The sequence below is a fragment of the Pseudochaenichthys georgianus genome, chromosome 6 (genome assembly GCF_902827115.2).
Source record: "Pseudochaenichthys georgianus chromosome 6, fPseGeo1.2, whole genome shotgun sequence".
NCBI classification, from domain to species: Eukaryota; Metazoa; Chordata; class Actinopteri; order Perciformes; family Channichthyidae; genus Pseudochaenichthys; species Pseudochaenichthys georgianus.
The window spans coordinates 18921692-18938455 of NC_047508.1; the positions used below are offsets into that span (position 1 = coordinate 18921692).

The 16764-nt window shown below is 41.4% G+C and overlaps 1 protein-coding gene across 2 annotated transcripts; it reads right to left on the reverse strand.

Annotated features, from left to right (window-relative positions):
- Positions 1-126: 126 nt before the first annotated feature.
- On the reverse strand, positions 127-16558 carry ptpn5 (protein tyrosine phosphatase non-receptor type 5). Of its 2 annotated transcripts, none has more exons than XM_034084259.1 (14): positions 16218-16558; positions 12413-12516; positions 10858-11134; positions 10187-10309; positions 9976-10071; positions 9488-9744; positions 8618-8810; positions 8028-8112; positions 7013-7092; positions 6767-6910; positions 6543-6653; positions 3797-3957; positions 3452-3565; positions 127-2490 (listed from the first exon to the last, which is right to left on the reverse strand). In XM_034084259.1, exons 3-14 carry the CDS (start codon positions 11125-11127, stop codon positions 2397-2399), a joined length of 1728 nt encoding a protein of 575 aa, XP_033940150.1. In that variant the 5' UTR covers positions 11128-11134; positions 12413-12516; positions 16218-16558; the 3' UTR covers positions 127-2396. The 2 variants fall into 2 exon arrangements, with proteins under 2 accessions (XP_033940150.1, XP_033940151.1); XM_034084260.2 differs by lacking the exon at positions 16218-16558 and adding an exon at positions 16033-16160.
- Positions 16559-16764: the final 206 nt, after the last annotated feature.

The following is a 16764-nucleotide window of genomic DNA, read 5'->3' on the forward strand; positions in this document are numbered from 1 at the left end:
GTGCAACAAACAATCTTATTACAAGTTTAATATTTGTTTATTTAGAACCATAGTAAATAGCTTGGTGCTATGGTTTAAATGGACTTGTGTTTGTGTGATTGAGATTAAGAGAAACAGCAACACAGATTCATGAAAATCTACCTTTATTTGGATGCAAAAACTCACAACTTAAAGCCATACTGTAGCAGGAGAGAGGAATACTGATTGCTGGTTGGTTGTATGTCTGACTGTTCGGCTATTTCGTCATGCCCATTTTTGATCATCAGAGGACCATGTAAGCATTGCAAACAAGCACTCAAAATAAAAGCTTGTCATTTGAGTACACTGAACATTATCAGAGGAATATGTCAAAAGTCTGACAGCAGATTGTAGCTTTTCTTATCAGTCCCAGTCGTATTTTCCTGTAAAAGGTCATTTTGGCAGTTTAATTGGCTAGTTGATTTGATGTTTATAAATTGGTCCGAGCCCGCACAATTAACTCCATCCTCTGATAATGTTCCTGACTGTTGATCTGATGCATTACGTCAAGATAGAAGTTGATTGATTGTGATGTTTGTTACATAGAAAACTGTCTTCACTGTTTTAGCTGCCTTACACATAGCAATTATTTCTCGTGTTGTCAACTGAGAGTGGCCTACAGTCACAGATGGAATCGATTGGAGACTGGGTAAAAGCTCAGTCTGAGGTAAAATTCTCCAAGAAAAAAAGATAAAAACATAGACAGAAAGCAAAGCATATTAAAGCAAAGCCTAAAGGCATAAAGTAATAATACTGAAGACCGAACATAATCTACTTATTTTCTGTACTGTAAGGTAACTTAGGTAGTTGTCACATTTTGTTCTGTCAAATCTTGCAATATAAACCGATGGTTTGATCCACAGTATGAGCTACATTCCATCATGGTGTAAACGGAAATATACACAAGGCATCTACTCGAAAGGATTGTATCAAAATGTTCTAAAAATATCTCTGGTTGGTTTCACAAAAGCAAACTGTATCAAAAGCATTGGCCGAGAGCAAGCAATATAATAGGCTTGAACCCTTTTACACAACAAAAAGCAGGACAACCAATCACGTCGCTTTGATTGTGGACCTATGGAGTCCCATACAGCACATGCAATCCATTAAACTCAACACAATCAAAACACAATATGGAGAAAAAAAAGGAACTTTTACAGCTGAACATCAGAGACAACCTTAGTTGGTCTATTGTGCTTCATACAGATTAGGCCTGGCCTGTCTTTACAACAATCATGGGCGTCTTACTTCACAGATGTGTTCAAGTTACTGTTGAAAGCAGAGGCATCACAGATCATGGAACTCTGAGGCCGATCATGAGAGTAATGGGACATTTACAAGAGGATTAGGTGTAGGGGACCACCGTTCATCAATTTATGTAGCTTTTTTTTTGTCTCAACATTTTTGCTTTACTCTGCATTACACTTTCCCTCGTCTACATGCCAGATTCTCCAGAGCTTTGATTAGGCTGTGCATTGATTCTTCTTACTGTCTGATTCTATTTCAAGCCACTGTCCCCTCAGTGTCCCTGGCTCTGTGATGCCTCTGAGTGTACGTCTATGAGGCCTTAATGTAGGAGTTGTTTGCTGTAAACATCATGGGCCATGAGGACTGCACGGGCAGCATGATAAAACTGTAATACTGTAGAAATCCTAATTAGTTCATTAAAAACCTAATTGTTATACATTCCTATGTTCCATAACATTGCACATGCCTTTAATGAACACTTAACACCATGCAACCTGAAAATGAGGTGGCTCCTGTATGAATCAGCAGTTGAAACAGGCCTTCTGTAATGATTTTTTAATTAACATTGAGGCTCAGTGATGGTCAATGAAAAAGGATGCTGGTTAAATGATATCTTATAGTGTTTGTTATTAGACTGGCATGATCATTTCTGTAGATTTGAATTATGCTGGCACTTAGAGTACCCTTTTTATTGAAACCAACTTTAAGAGACTGATTATACTTTAGGTCCAGTTCAATATGTTATAACTGACAGTATCTGAGGGAGCCTAATTACTAAAAGAGGCCATGATGACTGAGACTTATTAACAGTTACGTGATAATAAAATCTCAGCAGGATTGACATTATGTCAGAAGTGCGGGCTTGGATTATTTTGTGTGAACAGGATTTTCGGGGGGGCTATTTCCAATTCCACCTCCCTTTGTTTGTTCTGCTCCAAGACATAGAGTAAGCACAGATTTCATGTGAGCCATTCAGTCCTGTCTGAGCGGGCCTGTATTGGGTGAAGAGATTAAAAGAGAAGAGATAAAAGGATGAGATTGAGATGATGCTAGGTACAGTGGTGCGTACCACCAGAGGCGGTACAGTGTACAGTGGTGTGTCTCGGTCTGGGTGTTGCTGTACGCTCACTCTACTCCTCAGCGGTGTGAGACTGCTGCTTCTCGTACAGGCTGAGGACGTGATGCACAAACTGGTACTGCTCGCCCGTCTGGATCATCCCACCCCTGAGAAAACATACACAGAAAGAAACACAAAGGTCAGTCAGTCAGTCTATCACTTTGTTCCAGACAGAAATATCTCAATAACTACTCAATGCTTTGCAGTGAATTTGTGCAAAGAATTGTGTCGTCCAATAAAAATTTTTATTTATACAGTGAAATATCAACATTATCATCAAAATGACAGATTTGTATCTGTGTGTACAGGCATTACTGATTCGCTGACAATCTTACAATCTTGGCCATCTCAACAAAAAGATTCAGGAATTGCCTTTTATTTTTATCAGCCGAGTATCAATACGGCCACTAGGGGTCTCTCAATCAATTCGATAAACAAAGACAGAGATTAATGACTTTGTGAAGGAGTGTGGGATCCTGGGAGTGAGAGTCTTCTACTCTCCAAAACAAACAGACTAGGTTATTAACACAGGTAAAACAATTTAAAGCAGTTTCACATAAAAAAAATCAGAGCTTCTCCAACGCTGCTCAGCTTGTTTATCTATTAACTAACTAAAAACTTTTTTCCAGGTTAAATATTTAATTTTAAAGGACCAACATTTAAATTGGTTCATAAAAATGCGGCTTCAAACTGGATAAAATGCCATTTTCTGGCAAAAATAATCACCAATACTTGTGACCAAACGAAATGGACGTGGAAGGTTACCTTGATGATGTAATTCTAGGTTTATATATTGTTGGAAACATATGGTAAATTGTACGTAGACAATAATGTCAAATGTTACATATAATATCTTTAAGTGCCATAACACACTGGTTAATAGTATGCATATTAAGATGTTCACAGCAGTTCTATTTTGGATTAAACCAATCCATCTTTAGCTCCCAGTGATTTGAATCCAGAACAGGTGGATCTACGTCAACAAGGCTCTTTTTCCATAAACAAAACGATTTAATGCCAAGAACTAAAGATAGACATGAGCATGGATAACGGATAAGCAAATCTCACCTGTCCAGACGGAGCTGGCAGGTGGTTCTCAGGATGTCCACCGAACCCTCAGTCCTCAGCTGCTTGCACAGGATGGAGGTGGCGATGAAGCAGCCAGTTCGTCCAATTCCAGCACTAAGGGCAACAAGTTGGACGGGTACAGGGACGCAGGAGAAAATGGATTGCTGTATTGATTAGCAATGATCCTATTAATTTGATGCCAAAGGGCAGCAGTAACAAGTGTTCCCTCTGATATGAAACTGAGCAGTTTCCCCTTTGCATGTATAGCCTATATTAAACATTGTTTTACTTTTTGACAAACGTATCACCCTTAGTTGTCCCTATATCATAAATAAGCTTTTGTACCTGCAGTGGACAATTATAGGGCCACTGGAGGGCGGGGCTTCCTCTCGAGCCCTTTCCACTTCCTGCACCAGTTCCAGAAGAGGTGGAGCCTTGTCTGGAGTCTTCTGATCAGGCCACGAGGTGTACCAGTACTGCTGCAGACTGCGCTCTTCCCCCTCACACTGGCAAACACACATACATTAACATAGACACACACACACAGACTGGCATTCAGGCATTAAAATACAAATGTGATTATGTAGCGCACACACGTACATGAGACAGACACGCTGAGACTGATTTCTGATCAGCCATTTTATTTGCATGCATACCCAAATTGTTACCTTGGTGTTAGTTGCTACGACAACAATGAACGCAGAACATGACCGCAAAAAAAGAGCGAGGGTTATAAAAAAAGAGCTTACATAGTCCATCCCTTTCCTATACTGTAACATAATCAAAACCATCAGGGGTCTCTATTCCCAGAGGGTAATTTCGACAGTAATCATTAATCAGATAAACAACAAAAACATCAGGCTTTTAAATATATATATATATATATAATGATCCCCTGGTGCTTGGTAATCAACATTAGGTTCCATTTACTGAATTAGCATGTTTGGCTTGCTAAGTGCTAATGGCACCATGACCCCAAACTCAATACAAACCATGAGAAAATGAACTGAATAGTATAGCTACCATTTGGCTAAACCACTGCCCAACAAACGTGTGATTAGTCTGTTTGAGAAGATCAAGATTAAAAGGCTCTTCACGACTTAACTTTATATTCCTATACTACGTTCTTATATTCAAGTGACCACCTATTTGCTTTAACTTATCATTATGAAAGTTGGACAATGTAATAGCTGTAGAATAATGACACCATCGGCATTTAGATCACCTATGAGCCTTTCTGTCACTAAGCAAATCTATCTGACTCTGGCTCGAGATCTCCCAGGAAAAATCAAGGCTCGATTGACGGCACACAATGGACGAGGCTAGCGCCTGACGCATAGATGATGAATCATAATGCCTTTGGTCATCCTCTATCCTTTTCCTCCAGAGTGACAATGAAGTTTACATTTTGATAACTATTGGATGGATTGCCATGAGGTGGGGAGCCCAAAGACATTCATGTTCCCCTCAGGATGAATCTTAGTGATCCTTGAACTTTTCCTCTTACACAAACTAATGAACTTTGAATTAGTCCCATCTGTACTTTGTGTTAATTGCTTACTAGCATACTAGAATAGATGATGCATATGGTAACATACCTGCTAAACATCTGCATGTTAGCATAGTCACTGCTAGCATGTAGGCTGTATAGAGTCCTAGTTAGGTTTTTAAAACTTTTAAACAATACGCTTAGCACAATTCATAGAATAACAACCACCTATTTTAAATGAAAAAAGAAACCTAATAGATACCACTTGAGATGAATGCTACAACAGTATTTTTGTAATTGGTTTAACCCTCTGAGGTCTACGCTGCTTGTACCATTTTCAGGCGATTTGGAATCTATTCTAGAAAAACAATGTTTTTTTTAGAGATTCCAAGAAGCGTATAAACCAGGGGTTAGGATGCCAAGTGTCTGAGATGCCAGACACTTGGCATCTCATCTTGGGTGCAAGTTCATCAATGTTTGGGGTCAGGCTCTGAGCTGAGGAAATCCTCAGGATGGAGTGAACTTGTGTGTGCAATATACCGGCGAGCCAGATCTAATAGTAATTCGAAATGATCCTGCGGGCCGAAATTAAATCCACCAAGGGCCTGATTTGGCCCCCGGGCCTTGAATTTGACACATGTGGTATAAACAAACAATGGACACATTTTATGAACACATATCCATGATGGAAGTAGATGTAGATGTTTTACTAGTTAGATAAAGATTATAGATCTAATTTTGCTTCCCATGAAGCATTGCATGGAGTCCGCTGATCACAGTGGACATGCGTGAGGGAATAATATGTCACAGCCATTAGTGTCTTGAAAATACGCCCTTTTTATACAGTAAGGACAATAATAACTGCAGCGAAAATAGATAGAACATATAGATGGAAAAAATATATATATTATTGTCCTTACTGTATAAAACAGTCATATTTCCACGACACTGATGGATGTGTGACGTATTATTCCCATTTCCAATGTGATCAGCACTTTTCTTTTTTCTGTAGGCAAACCATGCCGGCCAGCCAGTGCCCCCCCTGGAGGTGTAGACGGTGTGGTGTGGCCCTCTGTCTTGCACCTGACAGAAACTGCTTTGAGGAATGGCATAACTCATATTGTTGATATAATAACGCCAAGACCTTTTTGTAAATATTGTAGATACATATTGATTTTGTACTTTGAAATATTACATTTTTTAAGACTTAGAATAACTATATTCTGATGTCAAAAGTCTTGTTGACTTAAAACACTGTCGGTTTTAAATACATTTTAATATAAGTGATAACATTTTCGTCTTGTTTTTTTATTTGTAAGTACTTATTGTCTCGTTATCTGCTTCCATGTGACATCCCTGCAGCCTACATATGCTGATAGCTTAGCGCTGCATGAAAAAAACATGCATATTACTTGTTTGTTCCACACAGGGTTCATGTTTTAAAAGCTTTTTTTTTTTAAAAGCCAAGGCGACCCAAACATTCGAAAAAAGGGCTTTGACCCTAGAGGGTTAAACTGACCCTTCAATTGTTTTCTAGCTATCTTGTACACCATACCCTATTCAACCTTTTTGTGGAACATATTACCTGTCTTCCTGTCTTACCTTCAAAGTAAACACCCTCAGACTGTAGTCATCCTCCTGGGTTACCGTGACAACGGTGATCTCAATGCCCTCATGGGTCACAGTGTCCTCAGGCCAGTACTCAGCGCATTTCTACAAGACACGAATGGACACTCGTGTTTTCACCAACTCATTACTAACTTATCTGTCAATTAATTAATTAGGGGATCATCAATTCATCATCGTCATCATCGCTTTGCACTGACCTCGTTTTTCTCCTCCAGGTTGGTAATCATCACTATGATCGGGCATCTCTCCTGCCACACCATCCTCCAGAAGTCCCCCACTGTGTTCACGGTGGGACCCTGGGTCGCAATGTATGAACACTCGTCATCTTCATCCCCATAACCCTGCACACAGACGCACAACAACATAAACATTCTGGTAACAGTGACTGCACAGAACTTTGCTTTGGAACTATTTTGCCCACAAATTCACACATTTGCACTTACTTTGAGATAATTAGCGTTGATGTAAGTAGAGAGAAAATCGTCTTCATCCTGTGACTTCAAGATCACTCTGCTGTGCGTGTCTGCAGGTGGACAGTGTAAGATTGTCGTGAAAAAGAGATACGCATGGGTTGTAATTCAAAGAGGTGACAGCAAACGACGATGAGAAATAATCTTTAAATACTAATTCATTGTACAACATCTTACTGCTCAGTTTTGGTTTGGTTTGTGTCTTTTTACTTGTTTTGTTTGTCTACTGTGTGTCAATTTGAGTATGTGGTGCATAGGGAGGGATAGATCTTTTACAACATTTCTGATCTGATGATGAATTGATTCAAAAATAATTAAAGTGATACATGATACAGTGATTTATTTAAAGTTAAGATTGATTCATACCCTGTCCTTCTAAGACACCTTTTCCACTCTCCCACCGCTCAGCTCTAGCATCGGTAATACTGATGTTAAGAGTATTTGAGTCTTTATCAACATTTGTAAAGGTTTTTGTTAACTTGTCGTAAAGTGTGCCAAAACTAAGGCAGGGAGGGGTGATCTTCTTTGTTCAGAGGTAGAATATGTTCACTAACTCTGTTAATGACCAAACCAGAGATGGTGATGGTTGGAAAAGGATTGACCTAAAAAGACAATAGGTATATTTAGATGTTGTTGAGTTTAAATTAAGTGGGTTTGACATTGCACTGCCACAGCGATCGTGCATAATGTGTGTGTTACACTGTACAAGTATACAGTATAGGCAATCTGTTGGGCTGATGGTGAGCAAAAAAACTACAACTCATGTTTAATAGCTGTCCACTTCTGCTTCTTTGGTACGGTTGGTTTTCACACCTGATACAAACCCTACCCGAGTACACACAAACCGTACTCGAGACCGCCTTTTCAAGTGTAAGCTTTGCAGTGTTCACACCGTTCACACACACATTAACAAACTGGACATGGGAGTCAAGTGTACTCGCATCAGTCCCTGACGTGAAAACCTCCTTAGTGGTGCTGCCCTACTCACTGGGTAAGATGGTTTTGTAGCGGTTCTTTCTCACCAGCCCTGGATAGTTGTACTCTTTAGGGTCCACGAAGTTCATGGGAGTTTCCTGCCAATGAACACACAACAATGGGAGCAATAACAATCAGTCTTTGCAGAAACAGAGGGGAAATCCTAACCATGCCTTCTACAAGGCAACAAAACAGTAAGAAAGTAAAATTCATCACTAAGTCATTACGTGACTTAGTGATGAATGTTATACATAAGTCATCCATTTCCCATCAATATAAACGGCTGCTTTTTAGTTGTACCTGATTAATATTCTAAGGACAACCTGTGTGTTGTCTTGAAAACACATCTTCCAGCAGACACTGAAATCCTCTATGGGTTTTTGTATGCAAATATGCCTGTATCTATCCTTCCTTCGCCCACCAACAGACAGTGGAAAAGCTTACGGGTGTGTACAGAGCTCCGCTTGGTGTGTGTGGGTGTGTGCATTTGTGCCTGTGTGTGTGTCAGTATGTACACGTCTTTTCCGGTGAGTCTCTGTTCATCCCTGTTCATCCCTGTTAATCTGAAGACGTGTAGGTGGGTACTGTTGCTGCTGCGCTCACATAGAACTCTGCCTGCAGGCTCTGGTCATCTATGGCCCGTTCGTGTAGCATGGCAGGAGTCAGACTGTTTGTTCCCTGCCGGAGGTACTCCTTGGCCGTCTGGTCTCTGGGGGAGAGCTGGCCTCCATAGCCGTAGGGCTCAGTGCAGCCCGGGGAACACATGTCCAAGGTCAGGGAAACGTTGGAGCCTCTCCTGTGTGAAATATGTTGAATCACACAAATACATATAAATGTACTCTATGAGTTTACCCATCTTCTATGAGCAATAAGGATTTTAATGACAAACTGAATTCAGCACAAATACAAACAGAATATAGTAAACAAAGTATAGTTTTGCTTGCATGAATTCACCGCAAGTGTTTCGTTATTGCCAACTACCGCAGCAGCTACAACCTTTACAGTCTGTGGTGTGGTAAAGTCAATCGGGATGTTTTTCACGGAAACGCACAACGTTCAAGAGTATTGTGATTCTCTATGGTTACAGTGTCTGATAAAAAAAAGTATGCATAAAGATATTAAAGTATTCAGGAAGAACTGAAAATAAGTGTTTTATAATAAAACACTTTCTACACCATGGAGAAACCCTTAGCCACGAAGGGTCTGTAAGTCCAATCGCTTCCTGATACCAGTGCCTTTTTCTAGGATGGTTACTTGGCTTCATAACTCATCTTTCCTGTGGTAAAATAAGATTCCGAGTTAACTTTATCATATTTAGGAACCACAGGGACTCTAATGAAGTAGAAAGAACACATTATTGTTTCAGTGTCACTTTTACTGGTATTGTTATTCTTTAAAAATATACCCAGCCCTTGTCACTCTTGTCATCTTATTTACAAAAGTTCTCCCCAGGACTCTGCAGTCATCACTTGCCTCTCCTGAAGCCCCACTGGGGTGACAAGGAGGGTGGCGGCATCTCCCTCCATCCTGTTGTCAGAGCCCATTTCAAAGACCGGCGTCTGAGGCTCGGTCTCCATGTCCATCAGGTCCTCCTGAGCGTCCGTCCACTCTGACAGGGTGAAGGAAGGCTGGCGGCTCACAGACTGACGCCGGTCACCAATGTCCCGCGAAACTGTTCCAAACGACACCAAGCCAGTGCCATAACGCCATTTACGCACCATGTGAATGACCTGGGGAGAGGTAAGTGGGAGAAAGGTAAGCCAATACACCATTTTTAAGTAACTAGCCAATTTGAATAATGATAACTTAAGCATATAGTCTAAATCTAGTTTCTTTCAAAGACTGTCTCGTTACTTAATGGTAAAATACTATGATTGAACATCCACCTAAACCCAACAAACATGGAGAAATTGCAAATGTTTTGATGTTTTTTGATGGTCACTCCATTGTTTAGTTTTTACCATTATGACACAGATGGCCACGCCGATGCCTGCAGTTCCATTGACAATCCAGTTGTGCTCTTTGGTGTTTACCACCTCCCCCATCAACACCATGGACTAGGCAGTACAGAGAGAGAGAGGGAGAAAATACTATATTCAATATATTATGACTTTTTAAAGTTTCTTTCCAAAACAATCAGCTCTAGAGGTCATATCCTGTAATGACACTTACATCCATTCCCAAAATCGGGTGGCAGGGTATGATGAAACCAAGGTAGAAGTCGAGGACATGCAGGGCTTTGTAAATGGAATAGAGAGGTCCGTTTCCTTTCATCACAAAAAACACCCAGTACCCCTGGGAGGAGAGAGGGAGGGAGGGAGGGAAGGGAGATTGTCACTGTGAACTCTTCAGTCATTCATGCACTGGTAATCAGGCACATTGTGGCTGCTCTCAGGCGAAAAGAGAAACTGAGAAAAAAGGAAGATGGCCTATTACACAGGCTTACAAATATGTATAGAGACCACATGCGGTCTGGTGTCATAATCAAGTTCACGTTCACAAGGCTCTTTTTTTTTGGCCTTTGGTAATGTTGTTCCGGCCCTTTCTTTCAGATAAAGTAAGCGCACTGGCACTACACTTTAGAGAATGTGACGAAGTGATAAGCATGTGATAAGAACATCTATGTGAAAAAATAAGGGTCAAGTCGAGAGAGTATACATTTTTCTATAGGGTGGTATGCATTGCTAATGATGTTACTGGATTTTTCATACTGGTCTATCCTGAAAACCAAAGTTATTACAGGAAGGCTCAACCGTAACCTATTTTGAATAAGACATTTAAGTAAAAACTAAATAAGAAATGTTTTCGATTTGATTTTATGCACTTTTACTTTACTCACATACCGTGACCTGGGAGACGGCAAACAGTGCAGCCCAGAAGTGGATCTCAATCACCACCGCGTACACCTTGTCCATAAACACTTCCTCTGCCTCAGGGCTTTGGTCCCCTGCGAGTCCATCTTTGCAGTCTTTCAGCCCGTCTTTTTTACGGGCCCCATGGCCTTTTTTATCAGTCTTAGTGGGCTCATCCAGCCAGACAGGGTCCTCTTCAGGCCTCAGGAAGATGGAGTCCTCAGTGTGGGAACGGGTGGAGCTGCTCAGCCGGCGGGTCATGATCCTCCTGTTGAATAACGTTATTTGATATGTCATTCCTTGGTGAGCATAAGGCTTTTTCAGCTGGATTCTGACTCTGTTTCTGGGTTTTTATTGTGAGTTTTGCCATGTACAGAATGATACTGAGAGACGGCGTGTGAGAATGTCCAAAACACTGTTCAAATGAAAAACGGTGTTTGCTTTAGTTGCTGCTTTAACACCTTATAACACAAAAAGGCCAATGTGGGTAGTGTTGCTTTATGGTTTTACACTGTTTTGAAGACCTTCATATGGTGGTAGACCATATTACACCCTGCGTGAAACTAAATTGAACACGTGGACAATTTCACAAAATAAAGTTATTTCTGTTAACGTGACAATTCAAATGTCTTAGGCAAACACACTTTCTATAATGTTTTTAGTCTTTGTGGCTTTGCTTATAACACAAGGACACAGAAGTAAATTAAACAAAACTACATATTGATTTCTAGTTCAATTTTGTGCCAGCTGTGTTTGTCAGGTTGTGTGTTTTTAAATGAGCGTGTATATGACAGAAAGAGTTGTGTTTATTCCACAGTCCTATACAGCTAAGCAGCTTGGAGTGGCTCTCATCTCCGGATCCTCTTGTCTCCCTCAGATTGGACTCTAGTGTGTGTGTGTGTGTGTGTGTGTGTGTGTGTGTGTGTGTGTGTGTGTGTGTGTGTGTGTGTGTGTGTGTGTGTGTGTGTGTGTGTGTGTGTGTGTGTGTGTGTGTGTGTGTGTGTGTGTGTGTGTGTGTGTGTGTGTGTGTGTGTGTGTGTATGTGTGTGTGTGTGTGTGTGTGTGTGTGTGGTGTGTGTGTGTGTGTGTGTGTGTGTGTGTGTGTGAGAGAGGCTCTATTGTGGAGAGATGAGTCAGGGGTAGTGTGTTTACAGCCCTGTCCGTTGCCTTAGCAACAGAGTGGCTCTCATCCGTCCTGAGCATTATCATCCACTGACAACACACACACACACACACACACACACTGTATCAGTCAGCAGTGTATTCAAAGCCCTTTTCCGCCCTGCTCTTTTGTCCTTCAACCATTAATATAGGTGTTTTGTACATTTGGCTGATTACCGCCACGTGGTGTGAATGCGGGGGCCAGTGAGAGTGGTGGTGTAGTGTTTGTGCAAATATCACTTTTACTGAATGTGTTGCTGATGGCTAAATTGGTCATGAGTGAGTTTAGAACAACTTTTCATCAATGACAACCAACCAACAACAAAAATGACTGCAGTTGGTTTGTGGAATAAAAAAACCCAGTAAAGCCTGTCACATGACTCACCTATGATAGATGGCAGGGAACTGAGGGAGTCAGATCACATGATCAAGTTAAATCCTGTATCCTGTGGCAACCAGCCGTTGTCAGCCATTGTGTGGAAGTCAAATCTGAAGGACAGAAGACAACCAACAGCCAAACATTACATTAAAAAAAAGAGAAAAAGAGAGATAGTGACAGGACATACAATTAGGCATAATGTGAAAAACACGCTTTTTCAGTGCAAAAACCCATAGATTTGGGTTTCTGGAGAGCATACCAACAGAACAACTTGGAAATACTGTAAGACAACCCCCTCAGTTTGTTGTGGGAAAACAGAAAACACGGGATCAAATAAGTCATTCAGATTCGGCTTTCCCTTCTATGTCACATGCAGGCTCATTAGAGTATTGCCACCAATGGCTTGTGAACTACCTTTGAAATTGTGCTTGCGAGCCAAGCAGACCGGCCTTTTATTCAAGAGGGTTGTATAAAGAGACAGGTGCTAAAATGGCGCATTTAAGACCAAGGGTGAAACAAGTATATTCAGAAAGAGAGTTTGAGAACGATTTTGTGTTTTATTTTTTAAACATTAAAGCATGTAAACATTCAGTATGAACCAAAACATATAAGATTGAACCTAAAAATATGCATGATATGCCCACTTTAAGCACATAAATGCGACATATATATATAAAGCACTCGTCAGCACCGAGTTGTGTTTTTATGAGCCGAGAATGGTGATGTTAGGTGACACAGTAAACTATCAATATTATCTTTCCCTCTCTTTCCCTCTCGTCCCCATCCTACGATGCGGGGATGATTCGAGACGGGCTAAGCAGACACCCTCCCAAATACATTCAGATTGCTCCGGTCCAATCAGTATGCATGAAGTCGAGCCTTCTCTGCTCTCCTCTCCCGCTCTCTCTCATCTCCCCTCCTCTCCTTCAGTGCCACTGGACCCTGTTGAACGAATGAGGTGAGCTCAACGGAATATGAGACCACACCAGTAGCAGGAGCTGTGTGTGTGTGTGTGTGTGTGTGTGTGTGTGTGTGTGTGTGTGTGTGTGTGTGTGTGTGTGTGTGTGTGTGTGTGTGTGTGTGTGTGTGTGTGTGTGTGTGTGTGTGTGTGTGTGTGTGTGTGTGTGTGTGTGTGTGTGTTCTATCTCTTTTTGCTTGCTGCAAAGGTGTTTTTGAAGTGATGACGCCAGCATGCCCGGCCTGTAGTCATAGCAACGTTTATTCAACACACACACACACACACACACACACACACACACACACACACACACACACACACACACACACACACACACACACACACACACACACACACACACACACAGTTTGGGTTTCATAAGAGAAGCTGAGAGAGCTCCTTCTCTAATGAATGGAGGGCAGGTGGATGAGGTGATGGAGGGATGAATGGGAGGAAAGGCAAATCTTTTTTATGTGAAGGTTGTCTGAGGCAATGACGCAGTGAGGTTTGCGTTTAGGTAACTGTGGCAACCAACATACTGTAACATTCACACACTTTGGCAAACACCCTGAATGAAAAATGAAAAACCAAACACATCTGCACTGGGAGAGCACTGACAACATTCACGTTTGTCTAACATGTTTTGTCTCTCTTTGCTTTGATTCTTCGAGGCAAATATCTTTGTTTTGCCATCGCTCTCTGTTGCTGCTGAGTGCTTTCTCCTTCAATTGTTTGCTACAATTTACCAGAGGTGTACAAGGGGTTTTACAAATACAGAAATGTCTTTTGACCAAACTGAAACAAATAAAGAATGAAATCCTTTAAAATAAAGTTTTTAAAAGGTTAACTTTATCAAATAATTTCTCGCTTCCAGGAATTCTTGCTGCTAAACGCTACAACACATTTTATTTACAGAGGTGGAAGATAGTAAAATAAAAATAAATGCTTTAATTAAAAAAAAGTATGTAACATCCCTGTAGTACTGTGGTGTCTTCAATGATAAGCATGTATCTCAAATCGCCTAAAGTCACAGTTTTAGTGTTGGATTCGTGATGCAAAACCTCAAAGTGTTCATGGTCCAGATATATTTTTCGTGACTTTTTACTATTTTCTGCAAAATGTCTCCACATTTTATTGAACATATTTTGTATCTTTTGAGACTTGGCTTGCAAAATAAGGTTTTGTGGGTTTAAAGAATGTGTTATGAAAGTGATACAATGTTCCTGTTGATTGTTGGGGAGCTCAATCACAACACAAAAGAAAGTTGTTGTTCAAAAATAATAGCGTGACACACAATACCAATACTCAATAGTGTATTTAGGCAAAGACATTTGACTTATATAAAACTAATTTAACAGTCTGACACGGTATTCTAAGATAAACATGTACAATCATGTAATTAATGGAAAATAACCTGACAGCTGATTCAGCCTCATTCCCTACTGAAGGTATACTGTCTTTGGGTCCTACAAAGACCACCCCCTCATTCTTCAAATAGAGTATGTGTGTGTGTGTAGTGTTTCCATTGATCTGCGTCCATTCAGAGCACCCAACATCCAGCTGAGTCTGTACGGAGCCATACAGTAAACCCAAGCAGAACCACAGGGCCGGCTGCTGACAGCTGTGTAAAGCTCTTTCCCTGCAATCAGGGACAAGGGGAATTAATCTGGTGTTGTTTGTGTTTCTTTTAAGGACAGCTGGCTTGCGTTTTAATGGACATTCCAGAATCTGCCAGTGTATTTGTTCGGTAAAAAATGTTCAGGATGTGTTTCACTTTCCCCCCGAAGTTCCAGTTAAGGATCTCTGATCTCTGATCTCCGCATCTTTCTTGTTTCTAGGTGAATCAAAAGGCTGTCGACAGTGAAGTATTGAGTGTGTTGTTGAAGTGCTGAATGTGGCAGGGAGACGGTGTAAGAGGAAGCTATTACTGAAAGTGATGATGGGATGGTAACATGAGATAAAGTCACGAGGGCCAAGACCTGCCTCGTCAACCTTTCTCTGTCATACACACTCGCACGGATAAAATCTTGGTATGGATACACACATAAGCTCACAATGACCTTAGAACTAAATATCCCGCAAACCTGCAGCTGCCTCCTGTATAATCACAGATACAGTCAATCAATAATCTCTGTTGTTTACATACACTCTTGCAGCAGCTCCAGGTGCATTTCAAAGAAAAAATTCATTAACGCATGTATACTTACAACTCAGCCTAAGCTGAATAATTGAAATGCTGCATAACGAATTGATTTATAGTTTGCTGGAGATATATTTGGATTTCCCGGTGACAAAGGGTTGTGTTATATGATTGCACTGCATCAAAACACCAGTGCAGGAATGGCATTCTCTGGCAGTCATTCATACTAGGACAAAACCTCATTCATATCACGTACATGGCTACGGTGAGCTAGAGCGACCACACAGTGCAGAGCAGGAAGGATTAGTAATGAATCACCCAGGGAGGTGGACTGTTGCATCTCTCGCTGGTAACTCCCACATTGTCACAGAAACATGATACAACACAGAGGAAATCAAGATTTTAATAATAAAAGATGAGAAAGGGAAGCACGCAGAATAGCACCAAAGAGCCAACCTGTTGGCAAATGATCTGTTTTAATCACAACAACAAAAAAAGGCACAGAGGCTATACATCCCACATCCCTACCTTTTCACAGCCAGGAAAGCGCAGCAGCCATATGAACCGCGGGGGCTTTTGCTGAGGAATTGGTATTCACCTCATGTCGCACAGCCACAGAGGGGGAAGAAGGAGAGACAGAGGGAGAGACAGAGGAGAGGCTGGAACACTCGCTCACCCAGAGCCTTAAGACTGGTTAGGATAAGTCCTCTTACCTGGCTGAGCCCGTTTTCACATCGCCATCTGCCGCTCTGCTCCCTCTGCTCCCTCTGAGCCAAAGACCAGGAGCCAAACACCCAGAACCGCGCCAATCCCTTTACTGCTGCTCTGTCTGGGAGGAGAAGGAGTGTGTTTGCATGTAAGAGGGAGACAGACTGACAGTGAGAGGACGTGTGTGAAGATAGGAGAGACAAAATGTGTGTGTGTATGTGTGTGAAAGAGAAATAGAGGAATACAAGTCTGATGGATTTGTCTTTTGTTTGTATCCAGGAGGAGAGAGAGAGAGAGAGAGATCCACAGGCGGCAGCTTCGTCTAGGTATATGCAGCAAGAGGCTGTACGGTAGCCTTGGCAACAGAGCCAGAATGAGGGAGGGAGCTGAAGAGCAAGAGAGAGAGAGAGAGACACACTGTGTGTGTGTGTGTGTGTGTGTGTGTGTGTGTGTGTGTGTGTGTGTGTGTGTGTGTGTGTGTGTGTGTGTGTGTGTGTGTGTGTGTGTGTGTGTGTGTGTGTGTGTGTGTGTGTGTGTGTGTGTGTGTGTGTG

Excerpts from the sequence above, each read along its gene's own strand:
- ptpn5 (XM_034084259.1), bottom strand. The coding sequence starts at position 11,127 with ATGACCCGCCGGCTGAGCAGCTCCACCCGTTCCCACACTGAGGACTCC. Across the intron at positions 6,911-7,012 it reads TCAACGCTAATTATCTCAAA|GGTTATGGGGATGAAGATGA; the intron begins GTAAGTGCAAAT and ends GTCTGTGTGCAG. Across the intron at positions 2,491-3,451 it reads TGCCAGCTCCGTCTGGACAG|GGGTGGGATGATCCAGACGG; the intron begins GTGAGATTTGCT and ends ATGTTTTCTCAG.